Source organism: Ambystoma mexicanum, chromosome 11 (assembly GCF_040938575.1).
Source record: "Ambystoma mexicanum isolate Mex_15411 chromosome 11, UKY_AmexF1_1, whole genome shotgun sequence".
In the NCBI taxonomy this organism is placed as follows: Eukaryota; Metazoa; Chordata; class Amphibia; order Caudata; family Ambystomatidae; genus Ambystoma; species Ambystoma mexicanum.
Window position 1 is genome coordinate 341,045,489 of NC_090934.1, and position 26,893 is coordinate 341,072,381.

General features: G+C 46.0%; 1 protein-coding gene across 1 annotated transcript in view; it reads left to right on the plus strand.

Annotated features, from left to right (window-relative positions):
* Positions 1-26,893, plus strand: part of LOC138504705 (uncharacterized) — a 581,301-nt gene that overhangs the window by 94,209 nt on the left and 460,199 nt on the right. The window contains exon 3 of the mRNA XM_069625257.1: positions 9,523-9,580. Within this exon, the coding sequence (XP_069481358.1) occupies positions 9,523-9,580 (58 nt within the window). The remainder of the gene's footprint in view (positions 1-9,522; positions 9,581-26,893) is intronic.

Genomic DNA, 26,893 nt, shown 5'->3' on the forward strand with positions numbered 1-26,893 from the left:
ATGGCAGTAAAAACTTGGCCTCATACCAAATTAGAACCAGGAAGAAATTGGCTTTTTTTTTAAACCACAAGATGCCAAAAACCTCACTGAAAAACTGCTGAATTGGCAAGAGATTGATAAAAACGGAGTGGATTATGAACAAGTTCTGATCACCTTTAAATAAAACAAACAAAGAAACCTAAGACCGATTTTCAAAGCTATACCCTGCTCTGACAGCACGGCAGATAAGCAAAAGCATTTACTGTGTAAAGAAGTGAGAGCTTTGCAGAGCGCATTGTGCAAGTGAGAACACAGTTGATTAAAAAGAGAAAACAGAAATACCACAAGTGGATAGCAGCATATATAGCTGCAATGTTTCAAAAAGATGCTAAAACAATAAATGGAGGGTCCAGTACTGTTAGAGCGATGAAGTCCTCTTTTTTAGAAGGGGGCTTGTGGAGGAGGACAGGATGTGGACAGAAACTTGAATAGGCAAACAATATCCACGAAAAGCGACCCTGCTTTTACACACTATGGCGGAAGACACAGAAAGTCAGTACAAAGGTGAACTACTTGAAATTGCTAAGTAGATCAATGAGGTCAGTGATACTTTGAACACATTATATTCAAAATCCATAACTAACCACTAAGCAGTGGTCCAATTCACTGATTCATTGTGGTTTCCACGATACATTTACACCAATTACTCACAGGGCAGGTTCTAATGTCACTTGTCTTAATTACTCTGAAAAAAATTGTATTCAATGTGATGTTAGTAGCAAAAGTGAGAGAACCATTAACAACAATGATTATGCAATAGTGATCTCTATTGGGTGTCAACACTATTATGTGTTTCTGGGTGGAAAGAAAGCACATTTATGGATAGGTCTATTTCTCTTTTCTGTGCTCCTTTAGATCCGTCTTCCGGACACAAACTACAACTAAGGTGTAAGGGTGCTTCAGGCTGCTTCCAGCACATGTTGTAATGTATACATGATACTAAATGAAAGAAATTAAAATAAAAACAAAAATTAAAAACTGACCTTTAATGTGATTGTTGTTCTATACTGAGCTTTGCTCCGTTTTACCAACGTTCAATTTCTTTATTATATGTAATTCTTTTGACCTCAGACAGAACATTTAGATTGCTGGCAAACTGGCTTTGTTAAAGGCGTTGGGTGTAATCTTAATCTGCTATTAATGACCTTGATGAAAATGCAAACTCCTAGAGGGGACTGTAAAATATACCTTGCTTGTATTGATCTAGAAAGCACATTTGATAGTATAGTTAAAGAACATCTATGGATGAAAATGTCTGCTACAAAATGCCCATCTGATCTCTTAAATGTGATTAAGGATCTTTACACAGGAACATCTTTGCAGGTCAGATTAAATCAAGAAGGCCTCTTGACAGACTCCCTTCCCACTTATAATGGCTTAAACAGGGTTGCCCCCTAGCTGCCATCTTGTTTAACTTCTTAATTTCTGATGTGAGGCACGTCATTGACCCCGCTCCATCGTGGTCGCCAAAAACTAATGGCCAAATGCTGGGATGGCTCTTTTACGCCGACGACCTGGTGTTACTAGACAGAACACCAAGGGGCCTGCAGAAGAAGCTCGATATTCTTCAACGATATGTAGACCAAAACAACTTATGAATCAACCCCAACAATTCAGAAATATTAGTGCTAGAAAAGAGAAGTTCACGGAAAATGAAGGCCTTGAGATGGTCCATAAATGAGCATCGCCTCCAAGCGATACCATCAATGAAATACCTGGGGACAATGATCAGCTCAAGTGCGAATGAAAGCCTGTGGAAAGACCGTCTGGGGCACAAACTGAAACAACTGACATCTCAAGCCATGATAGTCAGGTGAAAATATAGGAAATGTTCACTTGTCCCAATTGTGCAATTTTAAAACCAGAAAGTAACCCCAGCAATACATATGCAGCAGGAGCCTGCCTTGAGCTACCATGAAAGACGTGGGACTGGCTTGAAGGAACATTTTAGCAAACTGTTTACACCTACCAAATGCTGTCCCACAGTCCCTATAGCCATCATCTGACACGAAATTGGGCTCTTATCCCTCTATGTAAAATGGAAATCATTACTACTCCTCAGTAAAACGCAATCATTGGATTTCTCAATATAATTTAATGTCCTGCCACCAAGACCAAATGTTACTGCAGATTGGCCATTTGACCTGTGAAAGAGATCTTGCCTTGCACTGCTATCTGAAGTGGGTGTCACTGTTGAGACTCGTCATACGTGAAACGAATCTTGTGGGCAGATGACTGAAGAATTACAGAACTCTATTTGACAACATTTCCGAATCCTAAACACAGAGACTTGTTCTTAAGATTCCGATTAAACATCCTACATAACAGAACTACATTATGTAGATACGGAATAGGTACTAACAACACAAACTGTAGACTGGCCTCATCACGATTTTGGCGGTAACCCTTAAATCCGGCGGTCGCGCTATTACCGCTGGATTTAAGGGTCTGCCAAATCAGGACTTCGGAGGATTTCCCCCCAGCTCTTGGCTAGGGGGAAATCCGCCGAAAATTTGCGTTATTACTGCTTGCGGGGAAATCCGCCAGCATTAAGAGCGCACATTTTCCCCATTGAGCCCAATGGGGAATGGGGCATTCCTGAATGGGCTCAATGGGGAATGGGGAATTAAATTACTGCCAAAGTCGTGATCAGGGGTATTTGCAACATCTGACTCTGTTCTGTCCGGAACTACGTCACCTGGGAAGTGTATTCTTGTATGATCATCTGTATGTAATATTTGAACTGGATGCTGAGAGCTGGTGGCAGGCCCTATACCTGGGTAGAAATGTCAAGTGGTTGTATGCACTGATAAATATTTTGAAAGTGTTTAAAAAAAAATTATCAGAAATATAAGACACGGAGGAAAGAGGATGATTGTGATGTAATTGGCAAACCGTTTGTAATTAACTACATGCTGAATACATTTAAAAAAAATGTTTAGAAACATCCTTCTTGTTATGCACGGTTTCTGTTGGAAAATATCATATTCTGAGTCTTCACGGAAAACCCTTGAAATAGCCATCAATACATCAGACTAATTGAATTGGAGGAGTAAATCCTTACCCAGAGGAGCTAATATTGTTGTGTAGAAACCATGAGTATTTCATCAGAAAGTATAATCGCGCTGATTCGTCACTACAAGTCCTCATGATAATGCCTATAGGAAACAATGATGTTCATGATAGGGAGTCCAAAGTGAGGTATTGTCACCAATCATAATCTAGTCCTACTGGAATGTGCAATAAAATCATTCACTAACTAATGTCTTGGAGACTGTCATGTGGTCAAAGGAAATGTTGCTGTGTTTCGCTGGTTGATAAATGGGGGACCAACAGGTGATGCCAGTGCACCTACAATGTACTGAGAATCTCAAATTAGGCAATAATGTCTCTAGAACTTATGAACTGGCCACCAAAGATAGGCGTAAAGATAAAATATTCATACTCACTATGTCAAAGCCTTTACTCGAGTTCTGTTCCCCTGAAATCTGTGACCACTAAGCAATTCACGGATCCAAAAATGGCTGCAAATATAAACAAAGCATGACTGAGACATGATGACATGATCACGCTCATTTACTGTCTTAGTCCACAATAACGGTCCATGACTGGTGGCTCGTATTAGGAATCTGATGTTAAAGAAAAATCTATTTAGATAATGTCAGTGTAATGCTTAAAGGTATCGTTTTGAAATCATGTGGAAATGTATTGGTCACTCAAATCAATCCATGGTTGGTGGCACGTATGAGAGTGAAAGTGGTCTCATATGGTAGAGAGATCTGTAGACTTCATGTCGCTGTGGTAAGGCAATGATGCGAATAAGAAAGTGAAGAAATATAAACATAGATGGGAACCCTCCCATATAATTACAACCATCCGGCTTGCTGATCACCCAATAATATTTAAAAATGTGATGTTAGGAAAAAAGATAGATAGATAATGAAATATGTGAGAGGGGTAGTAGGCTGTAATTGTCTATACCTAGGAACCTAAAGTAGATTGAGAAAGCATAAGATGTTACATGTTTCAGACAAGATTATGTTGTTACAGGTTTACATTCAATCAGCAGGGTACACTATGTTGCATATCTTCAGTTAGTTATGAAAATACCTCCTTGACATATATATCTGAGTGTATGGGTAACATTTGCGTGATTTTGTAGTATCTATAATGAACCAATATGTTCTACAGGTGTCCCCAACAGATCTTAAAAGTGCAAATTAAGTACAAATTGGCGGCAAAGGTGTAATCGGTAGTTGAGTTGTTGTCATTTGTCAGCTAGCCCAACCTTTAGTCATGTGTGGATCCTGTGTAGCAGGTGTTGTGATCTCTTAAGATCTAGAGATAGGGTCCCAGGTAGAACTCTTCGTTCATGCCCAGGGGACTGATAGCATCCAAGTGGTATATCCAGTAGAGCTCCCTTTGAGCCATTTCCTTCTGTAAGTCACCTCCCCTTGGTAAGGAATGGATGACCTTGAGTACTACACACTTCATCTGTGCCACTGTGTGTCTTTCTTCCTTGAAATGTCTATAGACGGGTGATTTGGTGTTGGCTGTCCATATGCTGCATTTGTGTTCAGTCCAGCTGCTCCAGGTGTTAGATCTGTTAAGGAATAGCGCAATGTCCTCTGTATATAAACTAAATAACAAGATTTTATTCATGGTTGACTTAATTGACAGCTCCTCTCGGGACTTAAAGTTTAACGTACCGGTTGCTCGGGTTCAAGATATATTGCAATCAACGCTACGGGCTCCCTTCAAGATACTCCTCACCAGTGGGGCACTCCCCTCGCTCCCGAGTGATCTGTTTTTACTCAGGGAATCTGCATGAAACCCTATCCAAAAATCATTATCCTGCGCCTCCCCCTCTTTTCCATAATAAGGTATGCACAGTTTAAAGTACCTATTCAATTGCATGTAGCTAAAACATCCCTCGTGGTTTCCAACAATGTTTTCAAATAGAATTCTACTATCTTTTCTTGTCCCTTCTATAACCCCATGCAACAACTTTAACCACTCCTTGGGAGACTGTGCTAAATCAAAATCATCTGATTTCCTAACATACACCAATGCTGACCCTGTTTAAATACAAACTGATTTCCTTTATCCCGCTGAACTACCAGTAGCCCCTACAAAAAGAGGTATATCCGCCCCTACAAGTTGCTTAATGCTACTTGAACTGATACAGGGAGGGCCACATGGTAGCAGCAAATAGGTCTTTAGGGAGTTTACGGGTTTGCCCTGCATTGTACAGATGCTGAGGGTTTTAATGGGCATAGAGCATGGACATCTTTGTTTGAACACTGACACTTGAACTCAAGCCATTGTGTCCACTCGGTATCTTCAAATGAATATCAAGGAAGCTTACAGATTTCACCTGCATTATGCATGCACCAGGGCTTTTAATGGACTCAAGACTAGGAATCTCTGTTTGAATAATGACCGATAGTTGTATAATACAGTCCTTCACAACATCATTAATCTGGTGGGACGAAACTATAGACGCCTGCTCCGTTTTACAAGTAGTAAAGAGCTTGTTACAAATTCTAGGCACTGCTTCTACACCACAAGCGGGTATAAAGACTGAATGATATGATATGATATGGCATTTATAATGCTCACTATTTACGGTTTTGGGTTCTAAAGTAGGGCCAGGCACATTTTCGGTCTGCACATCCTTTTTGTATGGAATCTGACGAGTTCCCTGCCTCTGCAATGTTTCATGGATTGCTAGATTACACAAACATTTTCTTGAGGATCTTCTTACAGTTGTAGGTGTTTTACAATTCCTCGCCTTCTTAACCTGATTTATTCCGCATTTTTGATATTTTTAATTTTGTGCACCCCATGAAGGACCCTCAAGGTGGTCGGACTTCTGTAATACATCTCCAGTCATGGAACTGTCCACTATAAGTGATATCATAACATTTTCACCATTTTCCACCTCATCCCAGAAATCGATATCACTGTAACCTTTTCCTCATTCCCTTGTTGATGGACTCTATTATCTCTTGACCATTGACCACTCCCTTGATCGAAATTGGTCTTAACAACATTATCACTCGGAGTCGCACATTCTATACATTTCTTAGCCACATTAACTCACCCACTCATACCTCCATTCTGTTAAAGGGCACTGGCAATAGCTTCAACTTTTATATTCATTACACTGAGGATGAGGGTGTGGGCCCGTACTTCATCTCTGATGTTATTGTACAGATCCACAAAGGAACTCAAAACCGTGTTGAGCACTGAAATGGTAGCAGATGATAGTTTAATATGTTCATCCATTTCCCTAAGTGAATGATGCATAGCTGCACTGTCTTGCCTGTTTTCCCTTTTAACAGCATCCCCCTAGTACCTAGATCTTGCACCCCCAAAAAAGGGGAAATTGGTTCATCCATAATATTGTCGAAGCTGTTCCTTAAACCACCTATATCAGATTTAGAAACCGATAGATTCTCAACAGCCCCAATCATACTCCTATCATTAACATGTGAATAATTTGCAAAAACCAAAGCACAAGAAGGATTAATGCACGAATTTCTGTACTTGTCCCAGATTTCAGAAATTAGTGAGTTATTTTCAGACCAGCTTTAGGTGTCATGCGAATGGAGGGGACCTGCATGGATACTGAACGAACAACGGGGTGCGGCCTGGAGATGCAGTCACAGATTGGGTTGATTTAGAGCTTTTCACAGATGGAGTCAACCTAGAACTTTTCCCCTTCATAATTGACTACAGTTCACCCAGATAAAGTCTAAATTCTGTAATTAGGTCCTCTTCTAATACCCCTCTCAACACTTCTCTCCAAGAAGTAAAAACAATGTCCAATGCTGCCATCTTATCTTCTAGCAATAACGCCTCTGTTGGAACTGTGTTATTCTCTGAAATCAGGTTAGTGTGACTGCGTAACAAATAGTTGGAATGGCTTGTCATATCTTATTACAAATACTGTAAGTCCTCTGGCTACAGACTTTCAAGACAAAACTAAACTCACAGACAGTGGAACACTGTCCGGACAACACGCTTGGTTGCTTTCGCGTTCTTCCCTGCTGAACTGCCAAACTGCGCTGACGCTTGCCACACATTTGCACTCTCTGCACTGCGCAGGGATTTTAAAGAAGGCAGGTCATGCAGTATCTGAGATGAGCACAGAGCTCCCAGGCTCAATTAGGTGATTGAAATTTATCCGCTCTGCTCCGAAAACGTTCCGAGCAGAACTGCACCAGTAGAACACCCTTCTCCAATGCACAGACACTTGCCACACCCTTCCGGCCTGCATGTTTTACCTTTCACTTTGGTGTGTTAAGTCAGTTTGAGTGTCCTATTGAAAGAAGTCTTGCTAGAAAAGTACTTTGCTGTTTTTTTTAATGCAGACACATGCGTTCTGTTGATTTCCTGGCTACTTCTGAAGTCAGAATGTCAGCAATGCAATCAATACCAGTAGTTAATGCATTCAGATTGGTTAAGAGGAGGTCAAAAATGATATGTGCTAATAAGTAATATATTGCACCTGTACACAGTACATAAACAAGTGCTGAGAGATAGTATCCTCTGGCCTAGCGACAACTGGCGCTAGTGCAGATAGTGTGGTAGCCGCACAGAGTAGGTACTACAGCATTTTGCTAAGTTGCAACATTCATTATCGCACTTCTGGGCCAGCGATGTAGCAGAGCCAGATGGGCCTTTAAAAAGGAGAGGCCTGAGGTCATTCCCGAGAGAAGCTCCAGCAGTGGCCTGCCATTTTCTTTTTTTCCTGGATCAAGTCATGGAGAAGGAGAAACATTTTTCAGGTATTAGAGCCCTGGATGGGCAGCATTTTACAATGTACTGTCATTTGGGCCATCAAGACAGCAAATTCCCACAAACCAGCTTGCTATCCTTTTCACTAAGAGCGAGTGTTCACAGATACCAAAGTATCAAGTCATGTCATTTGGGCCCACAACCCGGTAGGGTGAATGGTCAATCCAATCTGACTTTCCACAGAGAGCCAGCAAAGTGATTGTAAGGCCACAGAAATACGATATTCTAATTCAAGGCACCACTGAAAAGAATATCACATACATTAAAATTCGCATCACCCATGATTGTGTTTAATAGTGCAGGCAAGCACACGTGACCCTGATCGCAGAATGGGCTCTGCCTAAGGTTTATTCAGTGCAACTTTGCTCTCCTGTCACCTAATTTTGAATTGGGACTGGTCTGTTGCATGATCATAGAATAGGCTGCTCTGTAATGTGCTTCTCCATGCACGTGGCAGGGGAAAGCAGCACTGTACGCCACTCAGTACACCACTACTACAAGTGATCCATGTGAAAAGGCACGTCTATAGCCCAAGCAGACAACATTTCTTGTGGTAGGGACTTACCCTGGCTGGTGCAATCACTGGGCTGTGTCTCCATCACAATCAGAAGACAGGGGAGGTGTAGTGTACCTACAGTGATGCAAGTGCTAGTCAGTTCTCTACGGCTCTAGATGCTTTGCAAGGGATCCAGTTGCCCATACCAGGGTGCCTTGGAAAAATTCTACTGAGAGATGCAGGACACCCGCTGCTGAGTTAAGTAGTGTTCTCTGCTCTGACACCCTGATTCTTCAAAGAACAATCAGGTTGATGCCATCTGATGAAGCATGGTCAAGGATTTACCGGAAAAAAAAAATCCTTATCATTTTATCTCATGCTTTCGAAGAGGAACATGGGGGTGCATAGATGGACCTGCAGGAACAGTGAGGTTCATTGAACTGTATGCACTGGAGGTGGGCAGTCGGGTGACTTATTTCATTAGTTCTTGGCCTCACTGAATGGCATGAATACGGCTTGTAATTTTGCCATTTTGGAAGTGTCAGGAGTGACCAGGAGGATGTCACTGAAAGTTAGTAGCATGGATATCTCAGGGAAACGTACTGTTTTGGGTAACCTTCTCGTGGTGGTGCAAATGTTGTGCTAGCTTGCACCACTCCTACTTCATAGCAAGATCTGACTGGTGGCCTTGTCATGTGCGAATAAAGATGACCTGGAACTCAACCCCCTATGGCCAAATAAATAGAAAAGGTTGGATCCTAATTGCCTTTTGGTTACTTTCTATTATCATGAGCATATTTCCCTGGGGTTAAATGGCTTGGTGTCAAGTGATATAGCTTACATTTTCACAGGTTGCTTGATTCCAAACATGTCATATTTGATGAGATTCGAGCTGGGACATTGCTTGACATGTATTATGTCTGTGGTTCCACGGTTCACTCTGTTCTGCATGAGATGTGATATGATGCATTTTGCACACTGGGAGCATAACGTCATGCTCTGTAATCATTACACCTAAACCCCGAGATGTACAAGCTACTATTGCCTACCTTACTTTATGATTGCCTGAAATAATAAAGCAGCCAAACCAGGATTTTATCCTACCACCTAGATTTTGCTCACAGAGCGGCGACAATAAGGCCCCCAAGGTGTCTTACATTCTCTCTGTATTTCCTTTTCAGATCCTCAACTGCTTGTGTGGAGTTTGCTGGTGGGGGCTACCCCCTCTCCAGTATGAAGGTATGATATTTTTTAAGATAATTAAAGACAAATGCAGGTCGTTTATTTAATCCAGACTATCAATTTGCTTTTGCTGTGGGGCCTCATTACGACCCTGGCGCTAAGTGTTTAACGGCACCGTAAAAAGCTCCGGCGCCGTTACACACTTAGCGCCTAATTACGAGGTCCCTTATCGGGACCCGACCTTAACGACTGGTTTTTCCAGCCATTAAAGTAGGGACCCGCAACGGGACTTTGGTGCTAATAACAGTACCGCAATTTGCGGTACCTTTATTAGTGCCTTCCCCATTCCCATTGAGCCCTATGGGGCAAAAATGGGAATGAGGAAGGGCCATGGCGGCATGGGGAATTACCGCCCCACCAACCTCGGAATGGGGTGGTAATTCCCCATTCCGCCATGGCGGACACCGGCATGGACCATGGTGCTAAGAGCGCCATGGTCCTCCGCCTGGGACGTAATGAGGTTGACCCAGTTAGTAGCACTCACGTACTCCACCTGGAAGGATACAAATACATTATTAGAATTTGAAGTAGAGTAAGTATGATGCTCTATACTCTACGCAAAGCTCAGATCTTGAAATCGAACCACTTATTGTGAATTATATATAGTATATGAAGTGTCACAACATACGAGCAGCTTCGTTGATGATCAGTGCCCTAACAGCACACATGCTTCTAAGTACACACAAAAAGCATTCAAACAAACTGTTCCAAAATCATGTCAAACAGTGACATAGTTTTATAATGATCTGTATAAAGACATGTTGATGTATCAGTATTATTATTCACAAAGAGAATGTTTTAATCACAAAGTATTATTCCTATTAGCAAATTAAATTAAATATATAGAAGATCAACTAAACGTATTCTTTTATTTTTCAATGCAAATGTTATGCATAACTTTTTTGACAGTCTCACATCATCCATCAATAAATAATGAGTTTCTGTTGATATATTCCGTTGCCATATTCAACTTGAACTATGTTTGCAATATGAGTACAGAATAGTCCCTTACAATTGCTCTTCGTTAAATATCAATAAGATATAATTGAAAGGATCTCATGTAGCTCTTCCATCTTGCTTCACCATCTCTACACTAATTTGCTCTCTTGACATAGCCAGACCCTCCTTGAATGTCTGCTACTAGTCTTCAAATCCATTAATGGACGCATCCTCCTACACCCTGACTCTCTCATCTCCTGCACTTCCCCAATACACACACTTTGTCCCAGCACCCTTCTTAATCTTCCTGTCTCCCCCCATCATTGCCCCATCAATGCAATTCCCTACCTCCCATCCCCTTATCAAAAATATTACTGATAATCGTGCATTCAGTTCGGTCCGTTCCATCTCATGGAACTGGAACAGACACCAATCTTATACCTGGCCATTCCTCTTCTAATTCCAGCCCTCCCAACAAGTGCTCTAATACCCTGTCATCCTCCAGTGAAAATGTTCCCGCCATCAACGATGGCGGAAACATTTAATGAAAGTGTTGAAAGTGTTTTTCAATATAGCTAACGAAGAGCCTACCACTATCAGGTATGGAGTCCCTCAGGGCTCATGTACGGCTCTTACCCTCTATAATCTTTTTTACCAAACCTCTCTTCGATAAACTGGACGCACTTGGGATCACATACACCAACTACGCTGACGATACCCAAGTGCTCCTCCCGCTCACAGGACTCTACCATCAAGACGCAGCCACCCTCCAGAATACATACGCCACCATCCAAGCATGGATGGCCACGAACGGCCTATGTCTTAACGGAGATAAGACCGAAATTCTCATCCTTGGTCAAAAATCCACTCTCACGAACCTCGACCCACTCTACACCAACTTCTGCATAGACAATTGTGTCATCCCAGTTCTACCATCTGTTAAAACACTAGGAGTCCACATTGACGCCTCACTCTCCATGGACAAGCAAGTCAACTCCATTGTTTCTGCCTCCGCCCTGAGCACTAAGCTCATTTATGCCATCAAACCTTTCCTAACCAAAGATAACTGCCTTTCTATTGCCAGAGCCACCATTGGAGCCAAACTAGATTATTGTAATGCGCTATTGGCTGGCACCTCCAACTCCAATCTCAATAAACTCCAAACAACACAGAATAATGCACTAAGAGCAGCTCTCAATATACCAAAAAGGGACCACATCGTGCAGGCCAGAAAGGCAGCACACTGGCTACCTGTCAAAGAGCGCATTACATTCAAAATACTTACCACCGCACACAAATGTATCAACCTGTCTGCACCCTCATACCTGTCTGATACGCTAGCCAGATCTCACTCCACCGGCCAACTAGGCAATGCCACACCAACCAACTTAGGGTCCCACGCATCAAACGAGTTAGAGCAGGTGGAATAAGTTTCCCCTACATTGCCCCTAAGCTATGGAACGCACTACCTAGCACGCTCAGAGCAGAAACCTCTCTCACTGCCTTCCGAAAAAATTGAAAACCACCTTGTTTAACTAATTCCTCTTCCTTTGTGTCGTTTACTCTTTTCTCCTGCTCTCCTGTAGCTACTACTCTTCTCTTGCAACTAAGTAATGACTTCACTGTATGTACAACACGTCATTTTCATATCTGTAACAAGCGCCACGATGCCCTCCGGGCTGCCTGTGCGCTCAACAAATGCGAATAAATAAATAAATAAATAAACGATCATCACATTGTTCGTGATCCGTGGTCCATTGAATGCCTTGTCTGTAGGCTTTCTCTCTCGCCTACCCATTCTCTTACTGTGGTTACCATCTACCGGCCTCCTGGTCAAATCACCTCATTTCTCTCTGAGTGGGCAGACCTCTCCTCCTCCCTCCTGGCCTCTACCACTCACCTCCTCCTCCTCGGTGACCTCAATATACATTTAGACTCTCCTTTTTCCTCCTCTGTACTCTTCCATGACCTCTGCAACTCCCTCTCCCTGTCCATCCTCTCCTCTGGCTCGACTCACTCTGCAGGGCACACACTCGATGTCTTGATCTCCTCTGACCTCCCCCTCTCCATCCCTCTGACCACTCCTCTGTCCTGGAGCGATCACTCCCTCCTCTCCTCTCATCTCTCCTTCTCTTCCCCCCAAGAAGAGAAGGAGAGATGACCCCAACACTGCCACCTACCTTCTCGGACATCCGGCCCATGAAGCGTGTGTCAGTTGAGGCTTTTGCCACCACCCCCCCCTCCACCTTTGGCTGTCTCACATCCTGACACAGCCCTGTCTTTGCTCTATTCTTCAATTTCTGATACGCTTGCCCCTGTCATGAGGATCCGTTTGAAGTCCAAAGCCAAGTGCAATTCCTGGTATGACTCTGACCTAGGTACACTTAAACGTAAGTGTAGGGCGGCTGAGAGGAAATGGAGGACCTCCTGTTCATCCTCTGACAAACTGGCCTGTCGCCTGCTACAAAGGCAATACCGACTCTCTGTCCTCACCAAGAAGAGAGTCCACATTCAAGCTCGTGTCTCTGCGGTATCTAACAACTCGGCCGAACTCTTTAAAATCTGCAAGGAGCTGGCCAACCCTGCTGCAGTCTCTACCCCTCCTGTTGCCTCCCAGGCTCTTTGCAATGCCCTTGCTTCTTACTTCATTTCAAAAACCCAGGACATCCTGTCCACTCTTTCCTTTCCACCCACACCCTCCCTCTCCCCTCCCCATCTGTGCTTGCTGACCCTCCTTTAGCCACCCCCCCACCATCCTTCTCGTCCTTTCCTCTTTTCTCCCCTGACAAGGTCGCTAGACAAGTCCGATCTATGAAAGCCTCATCAAAACAGGTTCATCCCTGTTCCTCTAAAACCATCAAGGACCACATTGACACCCTCGCTCCGGCCCTTGCTGATTTTTGCAACCACTCCTTTGCCTCGGGATCCTTTCCCTCCCCTCTGAAGCACTCCTTTGTGCATCCTCTTCTCAAGAAACCCACAGCTGATCCTTTTTGTCCAGCTAACTATCGCCCAATTTCCATTACTCCCTTTCTTGGCAAACTCCTGGAAAAGTTGGCCATCTCTCAGCTTAACCTTCATTCCAATTCTGTTGGCTGTCTCCATGACAACCAGACTTGCTTCAGAGCTGCCAGAAGCACGGAAACTGCTCTCCTGAACATCTGTGAAGATCTGCTCTCCAACCTTGACTCTAACATTCCCCCTGTCCTCATCCTCCTCGATCTCTCTTCTGCCTTCGACACGGTCAACCATACCATCCTGCTCAACCGTCTCCGTGAAAACCTGGGTAACATTGATCATCCTCTCAGATTGACCCTCCCAGGTCCAACTTGGGTTCTTCCTTTCATCTATCTTCCTCTCTAGCTGTGATGTTCCCCAGGGGTCTAACCTCTCGCCCTGGCTTTTCAACCAATACCTGGCAACTCTCGCCCACTGAATTGCCACTTTTTGCTCAAATTTCAGTGCTACGCTGACGACACTCAACTCATTTTCAGGCTGCCCTCTGCCACCTCCTCTCCCTCTCTCATCTCTGATTGCCTAACTGCCATTCAAAATTGGTGTGCCACCAATGATCTTTGGCTGAAGGCCAGCAAGACGGAGATCCTCCTCATCGGCACACCTTCACTATCCTTTCCCCTCACTCTCTGGCTGGCCTCCCTTGGTCCTCCTCCTACCTCCACCTGCGAGGCTAAGAACCTCAGGGTCACCTTTGATTCCACCCTTTCCTTCTTGTCATGATGCCTACCCCCGGAGCACCAGGCCAGGCCAAGCACCCCTCGAAGCAGGCATCATGCCGTCGGGTAAAAGCCCAGCGGCCCCTTATAGGGGCTCTTTGGACTCAGTCCTGGCGCCTTTGGTGCCAGGCTCATGTTGGACATCAGTCCTGGCGCCATAGGCACCAGGCTCATAAAGGGAGGTGTTTTGTGCACTTACCTGATGCAGACCATGCTGCACGCTTCAGGCCTCCCTGAGACCTGAAAGGGACTATTTTTTCATAGGGACTATTTTTTCACTCGGGCGTGGCCAGGGAAGGATACATACCTAGTTGGGGAAGGATACATACCTGGGACTTCTTTGGAGGCTATTTAAGCCACGACCAGACAGCAGCTCATGCTTCGCGTTGTTCTGCTTCCTGCAGCTTAACGCTCACCGTGTCTGCTCCTGCTCCTGGACTCCAGCCACGCCCGCCTCGAACCTGGAAGACCTGCAAGGAAGGAAGAGAAGAGAAAGGTGAAAACCAAGGACTATTTCAAACTTCTTACCTGCATCCGGAATCTTCTCGCCAGCATCCCTGAAGAAAGACTTCCATTTAAAAGCATCGCGTTGCTCGCTGCAGCGAAACGCTTCACTCACCTGTCCTCGAGACATCTCCCGGCTCCATCGCGGGTGTCAGCATCGGACGCCACATCTCTGCACCTAGGGGAGTGACAAAGAAACAAAAGGTGAGCAGAAGGAACACAGAAGGAAAGCCTGATTAACAGCCATAATACTTACCGGCTTTTCTTCCACATTTCGGGTCGGCGCCGCCCCGTTGGCAGGTACCGTACCCCGGCCCCTATGGGGAAAGGACAAGAGACATTTCTGGGGAATGATAAGGACATTTAGAGGGATCGCCCTCATCACTACTCACCTCAGCAGTTTAACCCCTCGACGCATCGCCTTCATTCTGCACCTGAAATAAAGGACAGATCACAGGTTAGAAAGACAACATAAAGGGGGCCTCACTTGAACTTTGAACTTTCATACTTACGGCGCATCGCTGAGGAAAGTCAAGTGGATTTTGCCAGCGCCATTCTGAAAACCAGTGAAGTACCTGGACGAACGCACGCCCCTGCACCAGAAGCAGAATGGAGAGTTGATCCTTCCAAACCATAAGGTGAGCTTAAACCGGGGTTTGGAGGAAGTTAGAGAGGAACGAAGTGGGAAAGGGGGGAGCTTGCACACTATTCTGCAGACTGTTAATCCCCTTTCTCATCTGCAGAAGGATATTCCTACGGGCCAGGCAAGCACGATTTGGAGGTCCTGTCCAATCGGTGTTCCGGGTCCTGCGCATCACGCTAGAAGAGGCCACAGCAATCCAGACTAGACCAGCGCCCCCGTGGGAACCAGGTGAGCGTTACAGAACGCGAAGCCTTCCTACAAATTCCCACCCAGGCGCTATGGAAACTTCCGAAAATGACCAGTTGGCCCAATTACTGGGGGAATTACGGGCCGAAGTACACGCCGCTCGTCAAGAGACTAGTGCCCTCAGGAGGGAAGTGATTGTAATAAAGGATAGAGCTGATGACCTGGCTAGACAGCTTTTGCAAGGTCAAGCTGGACAAACTCCTTTACCCAGTTCCGGGGGGAACCCCGCTCCTGTGCTTCCCAGTAACCCAGTGCAGATTAATCTACCTGGAAACATGCCGCTGGCCCCACCTGAACACTTTGCTGGAGACCCCAAACGATTTGCCCTATTCATGAATCAGTGTCGTTTGCACTTCCTATGCAGACCTGGGGCCTTCCCTAATGATCAGACCAAGGTAGCCTTTGTGTTGTCATATCTCAGCGGCTGTGCTGCCGATTGGTCAGTCCCACTGGTAACTCAAGATGACCCGATTCTTCGTGATTTTCACGGATTTCAAACAAGCATGGAAAGGTTATTTGCTCGACACTCCCAGGGACAGGCTCTGGATGACGAACTTCTATCTCTGCGACAGGGCAAGCAAGACCTTCTATCCTACATTGCAACCTTCAATAGACTAATTGTGGAAACTGGTTGGCCAGAGGATAAAAGAATCACGTTATTCTATCGAGGTCTACGCGGAGAACTTAAAGATGTCCCGGCACAAGTTGTAAATCCGCCCCAAGAATGCACTGAATATATAGACTTAGTGGTCCAATTGGATCACAGGCTGCAAAACAGAAAAGCAGATCGGTCAAAGTTTGAAACCCGGGTGTTGGCCAAGACCCACGCTAACCCCAAGGGGGCTGATGGCTCGGAGCCTATGCAAATCGGAGGAGTTAAAGGACACCTGACTCAAAAAGAACGGGAAAGAAGACGACAGATGCAATTATGCCTTTATTGTGGGTCCTCTGGACACTTTCTACGAGATTGCCCGGTTAAGCCGTCCAGGAAGGTGGTAGGAGCCACTGATAAAATCCATGGAAACTCTGTATCGGGAAACGACCACGCCCGGCAAGCGTAGGGGTCCGCTTGCCGAGCTTGAAAACTAACTCTCAGACCTCGCATTTCATTGTGCCAATGGTCCTCGTAGATCCGGAACAGCCTAAACGGTTGCATGCTATAAAGGCATAAATCGATAGTGGGGCTATAGGAAACTATGTGGATCGAGAATTGGTCTCTAGGATAAACCTCCCTCTGCGTCCTAAAACCAACAAAGATGTCATCACCACAGTAGATGGAACCGAAATTGCCTCTGGACCGGTAACACATTCCACAGCTGAGGTGACACTTGTAGGTCCGGATGGCCATCGGGAGGCAGTTGTGTTTGATGTAATCAAGGCTCCACAGTTTCAGCTTATTCTCAGAATCCCTTGGTTAGAGACACATAATCCTCGAATTGATTGGCGAGCGAAGAGAATAACCTTCCCGGATTGTGCACAAACCTGCTACCCAGAAAATCCAAAGATTAATCTAGCATCAGTAACCTCTGTCCCCGTGCAACTACCTCCAGAGTACCAAGACTTTCAGGACGCCTTCCAAAAGGAACAGGCCAACACGTTACCTCCCCACAGATCGTACGATTGCCAAATCGATCTGGTGCCCGGTGCACAACCCCCTTGTAGCAGGATTTACGCCCTTACTGAACCAGAGAATCTGCATTTGAGACATTATTTAGATCAATACCTCGCCAATGGTTTCATTCGCCCGTCAAAGTCCCCGGCATCCTCAGCTTTGTTCTCCGTGCCTAAAAAAGAAGGCGACCTTAGAACTTGTATCGATTACCGTGCATTGAACCAGATAACTGTTAAAAATTGTTACCCTCTCCCTCTGATCCCTGAACTCCTTGACCAGGTGAAGGACGCTTGCGTATACACCAAGTTAGATCTCCGGGGGGCTTATCATCTGGTACGAGTAAAAGAAGGCGACGAATGGAAAACAGCCTTCCGTACAAAATATGGACTATTCAAATACCAGGTGATGCCTTTCGGGTTGTGCAACGCGCCTGCAGCCTTCCGATTCTTCATGAACGATGTCCTTCGGGAACTCATCGATGTCTGTGTTGTCGTGTATATCGATGACATTCTTGTGTACTCCTCTTCGGAATCTGATCACAGAAAGCATGTCAGGGCCGTCCTAGAGAAACTGCGCCAGCACAAACTGTTTGCCAAGTTGGAAAAATGTGTTTTCCATACCACCGAGGTTGAGTTTCTTGGATTCATCCTGACACCTAAAGGGGTCCGAATGGATTCACAGAAAGTGGATGCCATCCTCAAATGGCCATCACCTAGTTCGGTGAAAGGTGTCCAAAGCATGCTTGGTTTTGCCAACTTTTATCGCAGGTTTATCCCGGGGTTTTCACGTGTGGTGCAACCCATCACTGCACTCTTGCGAAAAAATAAACGTTTTGATTGGACCGAGGAAGCCGAACAGGCCTTTCAGGAGTTGAAAGCTCAGTTCACGTCCGCACCTATTTTGAAGCACCCGCGTCCCGATCTCCCATATATAGTCGAAACCGATGTGTCCAGCTTAGCCATGAGAGCTGTCCTGTCTCAGAGAGACCCTGAAACCAACCAACTGCACCCCGTAGCATTTTGGTCCAGAAAGTTCTCGCCGCCGGAGATAAATTATGCGATCACCGATAAGGAACTATTAGCCATTAAGTCCGCCTTTAAGGCTTGGCGGCATTATCTCCTCGGCGCCCGGCATACCATCACCGTGATCACTGATCACCAAAATTAACAATATTTAAAAACTGCCAAGGCTCAATCGTCTCGACAGCTCCGATGGGCTTTGTTCTTTGCTGAGTTCGATTTTGTAATCACCTACCGCCCTGGCTATAAGAATGGTAAGGCGGACGCTCTATCCAGAATTGGAATGGAAGAAATAGACACAAACTCAGAACCTGTGCCCGTAATTCCCGAACAAAGAATTTTGGGGATAACCACTTTACAAACCCTGGAAGACATTCAAGCACGAGTGAAACAATTCCTGGACTCGTCAGCCTTGCAGGATTGGATCAAAAGGGGGTCTAACTTTTCAGTCAAGGATGGCTTACCTTACTTCCAAGGACGCTTATTTTTGCGAGAAAAGGAATTGCAAGAACTGGTTATTTCCCGTCATCATGATACCCTGATGGAAGGACATCCTGGCTTTGCCAAAACAGAGGAAAAGGTTAAACGACAATTCTGGTGGCCTTCCTGGCGAAAGGATATTAAATCTTTTGTGATGTCCTGTGGAGTTTGTGCCCAAAACAAAGGTCAAAAGACAAGACCCGCCGGTCTTCTTCAGCCCTTAGACATTCCACCAGCACCTTGGCACACCGTGTCACTAGATTTTATCACGGACCTGCCCTCTTGTAATGGTTACAATACTATTCTGGTCGTGGTGGATTTATTTTCCAAAATGGCCCACTTTATTCCGTTGAAAGGATTACCTTCAGCCTTTGTTCTTGCCAAGGAATTCCTCGAAAATATCATCCGTTTGCATGGATTCCCGTCCATACTAGTCTCCGATCGGGGAAGCCAGTTTATTTCTCATTTTTGGAAAAAGTGTTGTCAACTGGCACAAATCGACGTAAGACTCTTGACCAGCCACCACCCACAGACCGATGGTCAGACGGAGAGAACGAATCAGACCCTTGAACAATATCTACGATGTATGTTGCACCAATCGGAGGGTAATTGGAAGGACATTTTATGGGTGGCTGAATATGCATACAATAACTCGATACACTCTGGAACTGGTCAGAGCCCCTTTTATACCCTATATGGACATCACCCTCGTACTTCAGACTTGGACTCACCTCTGAGCCTTGAAATGCCCGAGGTGGACCATTTGCATTCTACGATTACTCAAGCCTTCAAGGATGCAACTGCACATTTGCAACATGCGAAAGGGAAATACAAAAAGAATGCGGATCTGCATCGAAGAGAGGCGCCTCCATACCAAATAGGGGATCAAGTATGGTTGGCTACCAAACACCTATCACTCAAGGTTTTTAACTTTTAATCCAAGGTATTTAGGCCCTTACTCGATCAAAGCTATAATCAACCCAGTGGCAGTCAAGCTCGATCTACCAGCTAACATGCGGATTCACCCTGTTTTTCATGTGTCACTTTTGAAACCAGTGCACCCAGGAACCAGATTAATAAAGCCAACAGAACCGATTCAGATAGATGGGGAGCCTGAATTCGAGGTGAAGAACATTTTGGATTCTAAGATCTCAAAATCAAAACTTTTCTATCTAATTGATTGGAAAGGGTACGGGCCTCAGGAAAGGTCTTGGGAACCCAGTGATCACGTACATGCACCTCGGCTGGTAAAAAGGTTCCATCGGAATTTCCCAAACAAACCGAAACCTCCAGAAGGAACAACCTTGGGAGGGGCCTTGGGGGGGAGTGCTGTCATGATGCCTACCCCCGGAGCACCAGGCCAGGCCAAGTACCCCCGGAAGCAGGCATCATGCCCTCGGGTAAAAGCCCAGCGGCCCCTTATAGGGGCTCTTTGGACTCAGTCCTGGCGCCTTTGGTGCCAGGCTCATGTTGGACATCAGTCCTGGCGCCATAGGCGCCAGGCTCATAAAGGGAGGTGTTTTGTGCACTTACCTGATGCAGACCATGCTGCACGCTTCAGGCCTCCCTGAGACCTGAAAGGGACTATTTTTTCATAGGGACTATTTTTTCACTCGGGCGTGGCCAGGGAAGGATACATACCTAGTTGGGGAAGGATACATACCTGGGACTTCTTTGGAGGCTATTTAAGCCACGCCCAGACAGCAGCTCATGCTTCGCGTTGTTCTGCTTCCTGCAGCTTAACGCTCACCGTGTCTGCTCCTGCTCCTGGACTCCAGCCACGCCCGCCTCGAACCTGGAAGACCTGCAAGGAAGGAAGAGAAGAGAAAGGTGAACACCAAGGACTATTTCAAACTTCTTACCTGCATCCGGAATCTTCTCGCCAGCATCCCTGAAGAAAGACTTCCATTTAAAAGCATTGCGTTGCTCGCTGCAGCGCCACGCTTCACTCACCTGTCCTCGAGACATCTCCTGGCTCCATCGCGGCTGTCAGCATCGGACGCCACATCTCTGCACCTAGGGGAGAAAGGAAGAAACAAAAGGTGAGCAGAAGGAACACAGAAGGAAAGCCTGATTAACAGCCATAATACTTACCGGCTTTTCTTCCACATTTCGGGTCGGCACCGCCCCGTTGGCAGGTACCGTACCCCGGCCCCTATGGGGAAAGGACAAGAGACATTTCTGGGGAATGATAAGGACATTTAGAGGGATCGCCCTCATCACTATCCAGACTAGACCAGCTCCCCCGTGGGAACCAGGTGAGCGTTTCACTTCTCCGCCCACATCTCTGAGGTCTCTAAAAAGTCAAATTTCCGACTGCACCTCTTTAGAAGTACTCTGCCTTTCCTCTCCTTCCCCCAGAAGCTCACGGTATCCCAAGCTCTGGTTCTCTCTAGCTTGGACTATTGTAACAGCCTCTTTCTAAATCTACCTGCCTCTACTCTCCGCCTTCTGCAACTAATCCAGAACAGGACTGCGAGACTTGCCCTCAAGCCCTGGGATCGTATCTCTCCAGCTCTGAAATCTCTCCATTGGCTCCCAGTGGATGCAAGGATTAAATTCAAAACCCTCTGCATTGTCCACAAGGCTTTCTGGGGCCTGGGTCCAAACTACCTTCAGCTATCCCCCCGCAAATACCTCCCCTCTCGGGTTCTTTGCTCCTCTACCTCCAACTACCTCAGGGTCAGTCATTTTTCAAAGAAACGAGCTGGAGGTAGATATCTGTCTTCAGCTGGGGCTTCCCTCTGGAACAGCCTTCCTGCCACTCTAAAACTTGAGGAGAACCATCTCCGGTTCTGGAAGCACCACAAAACCTTCCTCTTTTTTCTGCCTTCGCTCCCCCTCTCCCCTGCTGATCTGTTCTTTCCTGGCACCGTGCACCTGGCCACCCTCTGTCCTGCGGGCCCAGGTACCTGCTCACCCTGCAATCCTCCCGCACTGCCTCTGGGCCACCACTTGCAATGGGTCTGTATCTGTACCCATACAGCACCCCCTTTTTCTTCCTGCACTTATTAGACCTACCCTGTCTGCTGCCTTAAACCTAGCACTTGCAAATTGCTGGCTGCACTAAAACTATTTGTTGCCTTTATTATTTATTTATTGTTATTTATCTGTTTCTCCTCTGCTTCACACTTTCTACTTCTCCCCCTTCCATGCACTTTTTCCCTCCCCTCTCCCATACACTTTCTCAATGTCACTGGGCCTAGTAAGATCGCTGTTTTGTTCTCCCCTGTTCCCCTCCCTTGCCTTGTCGTGCTCTGAAACACTTGTGTACGAGCGCGATAGAAATAAAATATCAATATCAATATCAATTGCTGTTTGCCCTGGCCACTGTATGTATCTCGATAACTGCCTCTTATCACAATGCCATGCTCATAAATAAATAAACAACACATGCAAATGCTTTCTGCCGATCTAATACATCACGACATGGCCTACATTAAGGAGGATCTTAAGGAAGTCTGGGTAGTGACATCACAACTAACTTGAACAACTTGTTACAGGCTTACAGGTGAGTAGTGGTGTCATAACGTTGCTGCAATATAACATTATCCTGTACAGGCTGGTATGCAGATATAAAGGGCTTCTTTGTCAAGGCAAATGGGCAGCACGCAGGAATACTCCAAAAGAGATTTTTGTTTACACACATTCTATACTGCCACGTGGTTAGTGAGCCTCCAAACTAACCAACAATGGGCCTCATTGCGAGTCCGGCGGCAACCAGCCGGTATTTCCGGCTCGGTTACCGCCGGACTCGTATTACCATTCCGCCTCCGTGACTCCCGGAATTACCAGGGCACTACGACCCTGGTGTCCCAGGAATTCGAAGGCGGAATTCGGTAAATCCCCATTCCCATTGAGTCCTATAGGACTCAATGGGAATGGGGAAGTGGAAACACCGGCACCATCGCGTGATGGTGCTGTTGTTTCCACGTTCGCCTGCAGGCGGGCATTGTTAAACCCGCCAGGTCAGACCTGGCGGGAACGCCACCTCCCGCCTGCAGGACTCGCGATCGGGCGGACCGGAATTAACAGTGGCGGCGGGTTTACCGCCACTGTTATTTCCGTACCGCCCGACCCGTAATGAGGCCCAATGTCTTTCATCTTCATGCCCGTTTTGTAAAAAGTAGTAAAACAGATTAACCATTTTGTTTATATCCTGTGCATTTAATTCTGTGCAATTAGAACTGAAATTAGAGCATGTGCACACCAATCATTACCTTGATACGCAGAAACATTTTGGTGCAGGAAAGGAAACATCTCTGGATGGCCCTTGCATTCCCAATGGACTGATTGATTTGTTTCCATTCACACTGCATCCATAAATACATCCTGACTTCAACCTGCTCACCACACTTGTTAGAGTCTGATTATTCTTGCACATGGTCCTAAGGGCACGTGGTTGGCACACATGTTGACTATATGCACCCAAGTCAATTGCTGGACACCACAATTTGTCTCCCATGACCACAATGGCCCTTATATCTGCCCCCATGTGGTCCCTCCCATATGGTAGTTTTATTGATGGAACTCCAGAGCCAAGGAGGAGTTATTCTCCCAGCCCTGCGCACCTCACACTTGATTATCTACACCTATGTGCATGCCTGCCCCTTTATAGGCTACAACAACCTCTAAGGCTTCTTCACAAGTGCTTCATCAGGCTTCAGCTGCCTCTGGCTGCCTCTGTGTGCCTTATATATGTTTATCCCAGGGAGAAGCCCCCAAAGGTAACTACAACATAGTCCACTTGATCACACAATTCACACCGTTCCTGTACAGCTACACACGGCAACCCCACTAACCACAACCCAAGTCAGACTGCAAAGACGACTGCAGATGCAAACACTTCCTCATACTGTGAAAGAGCGTGCTGCTCACTTGGCATCACGATCCACCACACCTACTATTGATGGCCCCCAGGCACTGATGTTCGAAATGCCAACCTCCAACGCAGCACCACCACCAAATGTACCCCGCCCTGACCTGGCCACTTGATTCAACCCCTTCCTAGCCACGGGAGCCCCACTCACTACCAAGCTGCCTCTGATCACACCTCTCTGGTGTGCCCTCTACCTCAGAGCTAATAAAACTGTCATCAATAAACTCCAAATCATGCATAACAATGCACTTAGAGCTGTGTTAAATATATACAGAAAAGAGCATATTTAAGCTACCAGAAAACACCACAAATGGCTCTGCATAAAGGAAAAGATTGAACTTAAAACCTTGTGCCTTACATTTAAAGCACTAAATCCAGAAGCGCCTCCTTACCTTACTGAAAATTTCACGTGGAGATCATCTACGAGAGTCACCAGATCGTCAAACACATCGTGCCTGGTGATCCCGCGTTACAACCTAAAAAGGTCTGGAGGCTCTAGCTTCCCAGTTAAAGTGGCCCAACTATGGAACACCCTCCCTCACAACATTAAATCCACTCCTACATTCCTTGAATTTAGAAGAAATTTCATTACCTGGATGCTTAGCAAGAACCTGACTACGGTAACATCTGATTCGTTATCTATCCGACTCCTATCTCTGACTGCATATGTACCACTTACCATATGTGCACATGCTAACCTTTATGTGCAGACCATGAATACCTCTCTGTATCGCGACTACAAGGCATCCATACATTCTGCGAATGTATTGTATCTATAGTCCTCTCCTGTATATGCTGGTTATTCTTTTGCATATCGTCCTGTATACATGAGTGTACCATTACTGTTTCACTTTGAATGTATTCCTACGTATGTAACCTCCTATGCTTTAAAAGCGCCCAGTTACCCCAGGGTCCAGCTGCGCTATATAAATTCAATAAACAAACAAACAAACAAACACTAGATCCCTGGTTGCCCATGCGATCCTTGACCTCATTACCTCTGATAACCTTGACATCCTGTCCTTGACTGAAACATGGCTGACCCCCACCGCCGGCCCGTTTCTACCATTGCTATCCCAGCAGCCTATGCTATGCTCTGCTGCAACAGGACACCCATAAAAGGCAGCAGCCTTGCTCTTATCTACAAGGCGTCCCTCCAGCTGCACACCCTCAACACCACCTCTGAGCCCAATTGTGAACTACTCTCAGCAAATTAAAATGTGTGTACAATGCCACAACCACTTTCCAACTCATCTACTCACACCTTCGAGCACAACCTCATTCAACTCATCTCATCCAACCTTAAGCCTACCACACAACTCCTACTCTTAGGGGACCTCAATTTGGGTTTCAGTGACCCTTTTGACCCTGAGGCCCATGCCTTGTCCAAAATCTTGGCAGCCTTAGATTGCACCCAACACATCACAGATCCTACACACTCACATGGTCACATCCTAGAATGGCTTGTGCACTATTAGAGCAACATTTCCATCCTATCCAACCAGGCACGCCCGTGGTGCGACCACCACACATCTCCTTCACCGTTACCATTCCAACCAAACTTGTCAAGCCAGCGGCTGTCCCTGACTCCACCATGGTCCACAGTATATTCAACTTGACCAGCAACAGGATCATCCCTCTCCTCAACTAACCCTCACCCCCGATCAGGACACCACCTCATGTGTCAAACACTACAACGCCTTTCTATGCACGACGGTAGACCTCCTGGTGCCACTCAAGGCCAGAAAAACCAAAAAGACCATGCACCTCAATTCCTGGTTCACCCCCAACCTTCCCATCACAAGAGGTCCCTTTGTGGCTCCCGATCGTAATGGCTGGTCTGGAGTAAAGTTAAAGTAGGGACCCGCAAAGGGACTTCCGAGGTAATTACGGTACCGTAATTCGTGGTACCGTAATTACCGCCTTCCCCAGTCCCATTGAGCCCTATGGGGCAAAAATGGGAATGGGGAAGGGCCAATGTTAAATGGGGAATTACCGCCCCACCAACCTTGGAATGGGGCGGTATTTCCCCATTTACCATTGGCGGACTCGTTACAATACCGGCAGCAACCATGGTGCTAATAGCGCCATGGGTTACTGCCGGTGTTGTAATGAGGGCCAATGCCTGGTGCAACAGTATCCAAAACACCCTCACAGGCAAAATCTCTCAACTACAAGCAAATAAAAGCCAAACAAATACCCTTACCAGCCATCCCGCTTCCAGCCCCTCCCCTCAAGGCCCAAAAGACATCCCCTATTCCAGTTTTAACCCACCAGGACCTTTGCCTTTGTCTTCATCATTAAAGGCCTCAAGCCTTCCTGCTGCAAGGGAGATGCCTAGCCAGCCTCTGTGGTAAAGGTATTTACAGAACTCCTATTACCCCTTGTCACCACCATTATTAATGCATCCTTCACCACCTACACTGTTCTGTCCACTCGGAAAGAATCTTAGATTGCCCCATTGTTAAAAAAGTCCACTATTGACCTGGCAATCCTTACCAATTACTGAACAATTACAATGGATCACTTCTTTCTGAAAATCATGGACAGATTTGCATATCTACAGATCCAGCATACATCGAATTTCACCACCACTTGGGGACCCGACAGTCAGAGTTCCGCCCAAAACATGCGACTGAAACAGCCCACCTAGACTTGAAAAATCAACTTGATGACACCAACGACTGGGGTGCTTTCTCACTTCTCCTACTGCTTGATCTTTTGGCAGCATTCAACCTTGTGGACCATGAGACCCTCTGTTATGCCCTCATCTCCTGAGCCTACTTCTTTCTGGATGCTGCCAAAAGGGTCTACTCTTTCCTGGCCGGCGGATATTCCTGAGGCTTTTCTGGGGAGGCTGTCACCAACTCCATGCCAACATCTTGTGGTGTACCCCAAAGATCCTGTGTATCACCTACACTCTACAATGTGTACACAAAACCATTGTTTGACCATCTTGACTCGCTTGGCATCTCCTACACTAACTACTCTGACGATACATAAATTCTCATCGCCCTTACTGGTGATCATCTCAAAGACACTATCGGAAAAAACTTGAACCATGAAAGCATCCAATCCTGGATGGACGTACACAACCTCTGCCTTAATGATGAAAAAACAGAGCTTCTCCTCATTGGCCCCCTGCCAGCCTGGCAAAACTTCACTGGGCTTACAAAGCCTTCATCATTGATAGTCACAACATTACTATGGCCTCCTACGTGAAGACCCTAGGTGTGTACCTTGATTCTTCCCTC